Source organism: Carassius gibelio, chromosome B21, assembly GCF_023724105.1.
Source record: "Carassius gibelio isolate Cgi1373 ecotype wild population from Czech Republic chromosome B21, carGib1.2-hapl.c, whole genome shotgun sequence".
NCBI classification, from domain to species: Eukaryota; Metazoa; Chordata; class Actinopteri; order Cypriniformes; family Cyprinidae; genus Carassius; species Carassius gibelio.
In genome coordinates this window covers 4,674,404-4,685,955 of record NC_068416.1, presented here as the reverse complement: position 1 = coordinate 4,685,955, position 11,552 = coordinate 4,674,404, and the positions used below count along the sequence as shown (strand labels likewise).

Here is an 11,552-nt window from a genome sequence, read left to right as displayed (position 1 = left end):
CACTAAAACAAAATAAGGTTACACTTTATTTTTAGGTGTCCTCGTTAGTGCAATTATACATATAAGTCTATTAATGAATTAACTACATGCAGTTACTGTAGGGTTAGGTACGGTGCCCGAGAGATGACATTAGAGATATTAATTTGAAAGAAGGTCATATTAACACGAGTTTAAACAAACCTGCGTGACCAGAGCGATCAGGGATTATCAGAGATGGATTCATTAATGTTTGATTTTGAATTAAGAAATTATTATATTATTTATTATAGAAATTATTACATTATTAAATTATTGTATTAACCACAGGCCTTATCTACCGGACTGTACATGCAGTAGTCAGCATTCAAATAAAGTTTATTCAAGATTCAAGATTTTTATTCGTCACATACAAAATTATATACAGCATATATAACAGCAGTGAAATGTGAGTCAGGTCCGCTCCATGGACAGTGCAATTATTAAAGAATACAACACAGATGAAAATATACATAAATATAGCTACGTAAGAATGAAATAAAAGTAAACAATCAAAATATAAGAATAAAATATAAAAAAGATATATATTGTAGAATTAAATATAGAACGCAAAATAATGTGCATGAAAGTAAACTGTAGTCTTAAATATTAAGATACACAGGGATGTACAATGTGCAAATGCGCAAACAGGGTGACACTGTCAGTGTGTCTATGTGAGGTAGTGAATGATGAAGATCTTACTGATAAAGTGAACATTAAGTGGAGAGATGAAGATGTTAAGAAGCTGGTTTTGAGTTTAGGAGCCTGATGGCCTGGGGGAAGAAACTCCTCCTGAGTCTCTCGGTTTTTGCCATCAGGCTGCGGAAGCGCTTACCAGATGGCAGCAAAGTGAAAATATGATTACTGGGGTGGATGGAGTCCTTGATGATTTTTGCAGCTCTACTTCTGCAGTGTTTGAGGTAGATGTCCTGCAGAGAGGGAGAGCAGACACAGAGATGCGCTCAGCTAAGCACACAACTCTCTGCAGGGCTTTGCAGTCTTGACTGGAGCTGTTCCCATACCACACTGAGAGACACTGAGTCAATACACTTTCTATACCCCCAGAATAGAAAGTTTTCAGGATTGCTGGTGAGACCCTGAATTTCCTCAGCTGTCGCAGATGGTACAGTCTTTGCCTGGATTTATTAACCTGTGTTTGAATGTGTGTAGTCCAAGTCAGGTCCTCCGAGATGTTTACACCAAGGTACTTGAAGCTGCTCACCCTCTCCACAGGAGTCCCGCTGATCATCTGATCAGCACGCTGCAGTTTTCCACAAGTTCATCAAACAACCGCAGTAAGAATATTGCATCAAGCACGGTGAGTAATGGCTTCTCCTACAATTGTTATTTGCACCTCTTGCCACATGTACAGTTTATCTATCTCTGTCGCTGATGAGGGATTCACATGTGATAAATGCAGGGAAATAGTTAGGCTGACAGAGAAGATTTCAGAATTAGAGACACGCATCCAAACTTTAATTGAGGACAGTAAGAATGCTAGGGCTCTAGATATGGCTTTGGATGCGTCTAGCTCAGGGACTCCTGTACATTGTCCGGTTCCAGCAGAGCCCCTGCAGCAGGGCAACTGGGTGACGGTGAGGCAGCGTAGTCGTGGGTCAAAACACCGCTCTTCTGTTCCGATCAAAACATTAAACAGGTTCTCCCCACTCAGTGATGCACCCACTGAGAAACCTGATGAAAGTGCTCTAGTTATTGGTGATTCTATTGTACGGAACGTGAATATAGAGACACCAGCCACCATAGTCAAATGTTTACCGGGAGCCAGAGCGTCTGACATCTTGGCAAATTTAAAAGTGCTGGCTAATGCTAAACGTAAATACAGTAAGATTGTTATTCATGCCGGCGCTAATGATGTTCGACTTCGCCAGTCGGAGATCACTAAAAATAACTTTAAAGAGGTGTGTGAACTTGCAAGCACGATGTCAGACACTGTAATATGCTCTGGTCCCCTCCCTGCTTACCGTGGTGATGAGATGCATAGCAGATTGTCATCACTCAATGGCTGGATGTCTAAGTGGTGCCCACAGAATAACATAGGTTATATAGACAATTGGACGAGCTTTTGGGGCAGACCTGACCTGTTTAAAAGAGATGGTCTTCATCCCTCCTGGGGTGGCGCCACTCTTCTGTCTAGAAATATGGCAAATAGTCTTAGTGTTTATACTTGACTAACTGTGGCCCAGGTCAGGAAGCAGACAGACTGGCTAAACCGACCGTCTGCTAGCTGCCTCACGTCACAGAGGTCAGTTAATTCTCAGCACATAGAGACTCTTTCACCTAGTTATCACACTATAGAGACTGTGTCTGTTCCACGAACTAGAAAATACAAAAAACGTCCAAACCAAGTTAAGGTTAACAATTTAATTGAGGTTCAACAAATAAAAAACAAATGCAATATGGATAAACAAATGATAAAGATTGGCTTATTGAATATCAGATCCATTTCTACGAAAACACTTTTTGTAAATAATATGATAACTGATCATAATATAGATGTGCTCTGCTTGACAGAAACCTGGCTAAAACCTGATGATTACATTATTTTAAATGAGTCCACCCCCCAAGATTATTGTTATAAACACGAGCCGCGTCTAAAAAGCAAAGGGGGAGGTGTTGCTTCAATTTATAATAACGTTTTCAGGATTTCTCAGAGGGCAGGCTTCAAGTATAACTCGTTTGAAGTAATGGTGCTTCATATAACATTATCCAGAGAAACCAATGTTAATGATAAATCCCCTGTTATGTTTGTACTGGCTACTGTATACAGGCCACCAGGGCACCATACAGACTTTATTAAAGAGTTTGGTGATTTTACATCCGAGTTAGTTCTGGCTGCAGATAAAGTCTTAATAGTTGGTGATTTTAATATCCATGTCGATAATGAAAAAGATGTATTGGGATCAGCATTTATAGACATTCTGAACTCTATTGGTGTTAGACAACACGTTTCAGGACCTACTCATTGTCGAAATCATACTCTAGATTTAATACTGTCACATGGAATTGATGTTGATAGTGTTGAAATTATTCAGCCAAGTGATGATATCTCAGATCATTATTTAGTTCTTTGTAAACTTCATATAGCCAAAATTGTAAATTCTACTTCTTGTTACAAGTATCGAAGAACCATCACTTCTACCACAAAAGACAGCTTTTTAAGTTATCTTCCTGATGTATCCGAATTACTTAGCATATCCAAAACCTCAGAACAACTTGATGATGTAACAGAAACTATGGACTCTCTCTTTTCTAGCACTTTAAATACAGTTGCTCCTTTACGCTTAAGAAAGGTTAAGGAAAACAGTTTGACACCATGGTATAATGAGCATACTCGCACCCTAAAGAGAGCAGCCCGAAAAATGGAGCGCAGCTGGAGGAAAACAAAACTAGAGGTATTTCGTATTGCTTGGCGGGAAAGTAGCATATCCTACCGAAAAGCATTAAAAACTGCTAGATCTGATTACTTTTCTTCTCTTTTAGAAGAAAACAAACATAACCCCAGGTATTTATTCAATACAGTGGCTAAATTAACGAAAAATAAAGCCTCAACAAGTGTTGACATTTCCCAACAGCACAGCAGTAATGACTTTATGAACTACTTTACTTCTAAAATCGATACTATTAGAGATAAAATTGCAACCATTCAGCCGTCAGCTACAGTTTCGCATCAGACAGTGCACTATAGACCCCCTGAGGAACAGTTCCACTCATTCTCTACTATAGGAGAGGAAGAATTGTATAAACTTGTTAAATCATCTAAACTTACAACATGTATGTTAGACCCTATACCATCTAAGCTCTTAAAAGAGGTGCTTCCAGAAGTCATAGGTCCTCTTCTGACTATTATTAATTCCTCATTGTTATTAGGACATGTCCCCAAAACCTTCAAACTGGCTGTTATTAAGCCTCTCATAAAAAAGCCACAACTTGACCCCAGAGAACTAGTTAATTATAGACCAATCTCGAATCTCCCTTTTCTGTCCAAGATACTAGAAAAGGTGGTATCCTCACAATTATATTCCTTCTTAGAGAAAAATGGTATATGTGAGGATTTCCAGTCAGGATTTAGACCGTATCATAGTACTGAAACTGCTCTCCTTAGAGTTACAAATGATCTGCTCTTATCATCTGATCGTGGGTGTATCTCTCTATTAGTTTTTATTGGATCTTAGTGCTGCGTTTGACACAATTGACCACAACATTCTTTTGCATAGACTTGAACACTTTGTTGGCATCAGTGGAAGTGCATTAGCATGGTTTAAATCGTACTTATATGACCGCCATCAGTTCGTAGCAGTGAATGAAGATGTATCATATCGATCACAAGTGCAGTATGGAGTACCTCAAGGCTCAGTTCTAGGGCCGCTACTCTTCACGCTTTATATGTTACCCTTGGGAGATATCATCAGGAAACATGGTGTTAGCTTTCACTGTTATGCTGATGATACGCAGCTCTATATTTCCTCGCAGCCCAGTGAAACACACCAATTTGAAAAACTAATGGAATGCATAGTCGATATAAAAAATTGGATGACGAGTAATTTCTTACTGCTAAATTCAGAAAAAACAGAGGTGTTAATCATAGGGCCTAAAAACTCTACTTGTAATAACCTAGAACACTGTCTAAGACTTGATGGTTGCTCTGTCAATTCTTCGTCATCAGTTAGGAACCTAGGTGTGCTACTTGATCGCAATCTTTCCTTAGAAAGCCACGTTTCTAGCATTTGTAAAACTGCATTTTTCCATCTCAAAAATATATCTAAATTACGGCCTATGCTCTCAATGTCAAATGCAGAAATGTTAATCCATGCATTTATGACTTCAAGGTTAGACTACTGTAATGCTTTATTGGGTGGTTGTTCTGCACGCTTGGTAAACAAACTACAGCTAGTCCAAAATGCAACAGCAAGAGTTCTTACTAGAACCAGGAAGTATGACCATATTAGCCCGGTCCTGTCCACACTGCACTGGCTCCCTATCAAACATCGTATAGATTTTAAAATATTGCTTATTACTTATAAAGCCCTGAATGGTTTAGCACCTCAGTATTTGAATGAGCTCCTTTTACATTATACTCCTCTACGTCCGCTACGTTCTCAAAACTCAGGCAATTTGATAATACCTAGAATATCAAAATCAACTGCGGGCGGCAGATCCTTTTCCTATTTGGCGCCTAAACTCTGGAATAACCTACCTAACATTGTTCGGGAGGCAGACACACTCTTGCAGTTTAAATCTAGATTAAAGACCCATCTCTTTAACCTGGCATACACATAACATACTAATATGCTTTTAATATCCAAATCCGTTAAAGGATTTTTAGGCTGCATTAATTAGGTAAACTGGAACCGGAACACTTCACATAACACCGTACTTTCTACATCATTAGAAGAATGGCATCTACGCTAATATTTGTCTGTTTCTCTCTTGTTCCGAGGTCACCGTGGCCACCAGATCCAGTCTGTGTCCAGATCAGAGGGTCACTGCAGTCACCAGGATCCAGTACGTATCCAGACCAGATGGTGGATCAGCACCTAGAAAGGACCTCTACTGCCCTGAAAGACAGCGGAGACCAGGACAACTAGAGCCCCAGATACAGATCCCCTGTAAAGACCTTGTCTCAGAGGAGCACCAGGACAAGACCACAGGAAACAGATGATTCTTCTGCACAATCTGACTTTGCTGCAGCCTGGAATTGAACTACTGGTTTCGTCTGGTCAGAGGAGAACTGGCCCCCCAACTGAGCCTGGTTTCTCCCAAGGTTTTTTTCTCCATTCTGTCACCGATGGAGTTTCGGTTCCTTGCCGCTGTCGCCTCTGGCTTGCTTAGTTGGGGTCACTTCATCTACAGCGATATCGTTGACTTGATTGCAAATTAAAACAGACACTATTTCAACTGAACAGAGATGACATCAATGAATTCAATGATGAACTGCCTTTAACTATCATTTTGCATTATTGAGACACTGTTTTCCAAATGAATGTTGTTCAGTGCTTTGGCGCAATGTATTTTGTTTAAAGCACTATATAAATAAAGGTGATTGATTGATTGATCATAAGAGGAGTATAGGGCTGCTGCTGTCTCTTCCTGAAGTCCACAATCAGTTCTTTAGTTTTGCTCACATTCAGAGAGAGACAGTTGTCCTGGCACCATGATGTTCATTTCCCTACCTCATCCAAGTATGCGGTCTCATTATTGTTGTGAATGAGGCCCAGAACCACAGTATCATCAGCAAATTTGATTATAGATGTGGAGCTGTGGGAAGACACGCAGTCATGTGTGTAGAGAGAGTAGAGCAGGGGACTCAGGACACAGCCCTGTGGGGCTCCTACGTTCAGGGTGATGGAGCTGGAGGTGTACTGGCTTTCACCACTTGAGGTCTGCCGGTGAGGAAATCAAGGATCCAGTTGCAGAGTGAAGAATTCAGGCCGAGGTCTATGAGTTTGGAATCTAGCTTTATGGGGACTATAGTATTAAAAGCTGAGCTATAGTCAATAAATAGCAGCCTTACATAGTTCCTGTTATTGCTGTCGATGTGTGTGAGAGAAGAGTGCAGGATGTGAGAGATGGCATCATCTGTGGATCTGTTTGGGTGATAACAAACTGAAGAGGGTCCAAAGTATCCGGTATGGGGGAGCAGATGATGTTTTTAACCAGTCCCTCAAACACCTTCATGACTATTGATGTGAGGGCAACTGGACGATAGTCATTCAGACAGGAGGGTTTATTGTTCTTAGGCACAGGGATGATGAAAGGTTTTTTGAATGAGGTGGGAACCACCGATGTAGCAAGAGACTCATTAAAAATGGATGTAAACAAACCAGCGAGCTGATCAGCTCAGGACCGCAGAACACGGCCAGAAATACCATCAGGTCCGGCTGCTTTCCTTACATTCACTCGCTTTAGTGCCCTCCGAACCTCGTCCTTATCATGAATGAAAACAAATATATCCATCCTACAGTCTTTTAAGTCCATTATAAGTCCATTAACTGATCGTCTTTTTCCTGTTATATAAATATATTATTATTATTATTATTATTATTAGCCTATTATTTTTGCTTATATTTTTATATTAGTTTATTAATTTTTCCCTTCATTATGATCTCTTAACATTATGAACATTTTTGTAAATAATAGCCCACTGTAAATGCCAATCGAGCTTTGATTATGCTGACTGGAATTTTTGCCAGAATGGAGATTAAAATTTAATATATTTCATTTTATTTTGGCTAATTAATAGACCAAAATTATAAATAATATAGTGTTTCACTGAGGAATTAAACATTCATGTAGTTTAATTTGTAAATGAAAAACACAACATGCTAATTTATCATCAGATATGGACGTAAATACAATCATTACGTCAAAACTTTAATTGTTAGGCATTTATTTGCAAGAATTATGGTAGGCTAGCAAATGCTAGAATAGTTATCCAAAAACATTAAATAGGTAAAGCCCTACACAAACTTGAAGGGAAAATAATCATTTATAACAATACATATAAAATAATAGGGTTGCACTTTATTTTACAGTACGTGTACTAACATGTACTTATAGTGTACTTACAGTGTATTTATCTAAGAAAGTTCTGGTAACACAAGGTAACTACATGGGGTATATATAGTCTGTTGCAGTATATTATGAAACAGTATGCAACCCATTCAGTGTATGCTTATTAAAATCTATGTTGCATTATTCAGTCCCTCCAGAAAAACGCAGACTTTTTTTGTGATTGTTGCGGGCAAAAATTCTTGATTTCGCAGCACGTTTTCTTAAAAAATGCGATGGAATATGCGGGATATTTTTGCAATTTTATGCGATGAAATTGCGTGAACTTGCAAAAACTTCAGTTTGATGAAAAAGAGAAAAAAAGGTGATTCCCCCAACACCTTTTTCTCATTCTTTTGTGCTAATTTTTGTTGGCAAATAAGAATGAAGTTTCAACCTGGTTTCACCGCGGAGTTTGCAGATGATGTTCACGTCACGTAATTACGTCACTTCATAAGGTTCTCATGGCAATATGGAGAAATGGCGCTTTACTTGTGTGAAGTAAACGCGAAACTTTTCAACTTCTGCTAACATATATGTGAGTTTTTGCAACGAAATTATGAAAATCATGATTATGAAATCATGCTAGCCCCGCATATTTTGCTTTCTGAAATTGGCAATTTATGCGGCAAAAGAGCGGCGTATTTGAAAAAATGCGACCCTGCATAAATATGCTGCCTTTGGCTGATTATGCATTAAATCATGCGATCGCATTATCACGTTTTTCTGGAGGGACTGATTATTGGGAGCTTGCCCTGTCCCTTCAACATTTAAATCATGAACTTTACAACGGTAAATTTTCCATCCACAGTCTCTAAATATTGTGTAAATGTCATAAAATATCAAATGTTTTGAAATCCTTAAACTAAATGGAATCACAGTCTGAAGCCAATAACATCAGAGTCGGTGTCCATCATACACTACATGAAATCTGTCATCTCTGACTGACCTAAGCCTGCAGAACACCCCTGACGCCGACTCCAGATCTGTGGAGTAGTTTATTCCTGCCTTAACTCTGAGTAAACTTTTGAACGTCAGGAATCTGTAAAGATCATGGGAACTTTAGTTGATTTTGCACATTATTACTAGAGCTTCCATGTTCCATGTTTTTTTTTTATTACAGAGCAAAATAACAATACAAGCTTCAACCCCCCCCCCCCCCACCCACCCCACCATACATTCATACCACAACCATAATCATCCACACAGTGTTATGACACGAAAGCAAAGTGAAACGAAGCACAAAGCAAACAAAGTTAATAACATAAGAAAATGAAAAATAAAATAAATCAATATTACTAATCAAAAAATCAATAACAAAAAACACAATAGAATTAGCAAAACATTTATGCCATAACACATGGCGCACCTTTAAGAACGTACACCTAATATTTATATCTCTAGCTCCAATAAGCAGACATTCCATTTATTTTCATGCTCAGTTATTATTTGTTGCAATAATTGTTTCTAGCATATACTAATAAAACACTCTATTCTTAAAGTGTTTTTACATAAGTTTGATAAAGATTTTGCTTTAAAAATACAAATTTTACCCATCAAAATAATCATATTCAAAAAGTGTATGCATTTTCCCTCAAAGACACATAACAAAATGTTCTGAGGTGTAATTTGCAAAACAATATCCATAGACCTTAACCATAACTGTATACTGACCCAAAACTTAGCCACATGTGGGCAAAAATAAAACAAATGCATCATGTCCTCCTCCTCATCCCCACAGAACCTGCAACAGGGATCCTTTTCTATCTGCCATTTAAACAGAGATTTTTTTGTTGCAATAATTTTATAAAAGATTTTAAGTTGAAATATTCTGGAATATGAATTGATTGTAGTTCTATACATTTTTCTAAAGTAATCTTTCCATAAAATTGGATCATTAAATTCATCTTCCCAAAACAGGAGTGTTCTGTGTGGAAAAAGTGCAGTGCCTGTAATATTTAAATTCCAAATATATATTATTTTATTTAAATTTACACCAGACAACCATTTAAGGCATCTTATTGGTGGGAGACAAACCATTAATTTATTCTTCTTTTCATTTTGCAGTTTCATTTTCCAAGTTTTAGGAATTGCAGAAATCCGCTGGTTGAATTTTAACTGATTGAGAGAAATGCTAAAAACATTTCTCAAGTTTTCATAAGAAATAAAATCTCCAGATAAATCTAAAAGGTCATTGACAAAAAATAACCCATTTTTGACACATTCCTCCCCCAACAGTGGCTTGTCTCCAACCCTAATGTTTGAATTCATCCATAGCAACTGTGTCTGAATGTCTTGAATTGTATCTGGAGGATGGTACTGGAAATTCAACCAAGCTTTCAGTGCATCCTTGAAGAATGGTGATAACTCTTTTAAACTATTTTGAAATATTTTATCAATATGTATTGCTTTTAATTGGTAAAAAGGAAATATATTATTCGAGAAAAAGGAAAAGGCTGAATATAATCTCTGGCTTTTGATCCATTGTTTGTTGTGATAAATTTTAGCAACCCAGGAGGCTTTCAAGGAACAATCCATCATTCGAAGATTTTTCAAATTCAGTCCACCGTTATCATAAGAATTATATAAATACTGCCTTTTAATTTTATCTTGTTTATTGTTCTATATAAATTGTAAAAAATTTTGTTCGAAATGTTTGAAGAACTTCATACAAGGTGAAGGAAGAACCTTAAGTGGGTAAATTGTGGAATTACTAATGTATTAATCAGAGTTACTTTTCCTTGAAATGTCAGAGAGCTCCCCCTCCAAGGTTGTAAAATTCTATCTGCCTTTTCCATCCTTCTCTCATAATTGAATTTAACAATTTCTTTAAAGTTATCAGGTAGATGAATCCCTAGTAAATTAACGTCTCCATTAATCCATTTAACAGGAACAGAACTGTTTAAAATAAAATTTGTGTCTTTTAATGTCCCAATTCTCAGAATGTTACATTTCGCTAAATTAGGTTTCAAACCAGATATTTTTGAAAAAGTATTTAATTCCCTTATTAGTCCTTTCAAAGTGGATTATGTTGGTTTTATAAAAAAGATTGCATCATCAGCATACATTGTTAGCTTAATCTCTTTACCGTTTGGAAATAGACCTGATATATCTGGATTGTTCCTAATTTTAATAGCCACAATTTCAATACAGAAAATAAAGAGATACGGTGACAAAGGACACCCTTGACGGACTCCTTGCATTAATAAAAATGTGTCTGATATATGACCGTTATTAATCACTCGACTAACTGGATGATTATAAAGAGTTTCAAACCACTGTATTAAGTTTTTCCCAAAATTCAAAAAGCTAAGACATTGTTTTATGAACTTCCATTGAACTTTATCAAACGCCTTTTCAAAATCAGCAATAAACAATAATCCTGGTTCCTGATGGTTCTCATAAAAATGTAAAGTGTCCAGTATTTGTCTCAAGTTATCTCCTATAAATCTCCCCTTAATAAAACCTGCTTGATTGTTGTTTATAACATCTCCAATTATATTTTTTATTCTTAAAGCAATACATTTAGATAAAATACGAGTATCACAACAGAGCAGGGTTAATGGACGCCATTTTTTTTAACCATTTTGGGTCTTTATATTTCCCATCAGGATTTTGTTTTAAAAGTATTGAGGTAACTCCCTCTCTTTGTGAATTAGATAAAACACCTTGTTGAAATGAAAAGTTGAAAGATTCTAATAAGGGTTTTTAATTTCTGTAAAAAAAATCTTATACATCTTGATAGGAATTCCATCGATACCAGGAGATTTACCAGATGAAAATGAATTAATTGCCTCCAATAACTCCTGCTCTGTTATTTCGCCTCCACAGCTTAATTTCTGCGAAGTAGAAAGCATAGAGACATTATTCAAAGGGAAATATTGCTCAGTCACACTATTTAGGGACTCCAGTATTGCATCGTTAGAATATAGAGTTTTAAAATATTCACATTCTTCCAGCAATATTTC

General features: G+C 37.1%; 1 protein-coding gene across 7 annotated transcripts in view; it reads left to right on the top strand.

Moving 5' to 3' along the window:
* Positions 1-1,304: 1,304 nt before the first annotated feature.
* The window catches only part of LOC127985962 (uncharacterized), a 215,384-nt gene continuing 205,136 nt past the window's right edge, over positions 1,305-11,552 (top strand). For 3 of the 7 annotated variants that reach the window (XR_008160708.1, XR_008160709.1, XM_052588177.1), the window contains exon 1: positions 2,218-4,034. Coding sequence is in view for 3 of the 7 variants with exons in the window: in XM_052588177.1 (XP_052444137.1) it covers positions 2,433-4,034 (1,602 nt within the window). In the remaining 4 variants the exon portion in view is untranslated. Of the gene's footprint in view, positions 4,035-11,552 lie in introns of all 7 variants that reach the window. The other 4 variants (XR_008160710.1, XR_008160711.1, XM_052588179.1 and 1 more) reach the window with 4 other exon arrangements.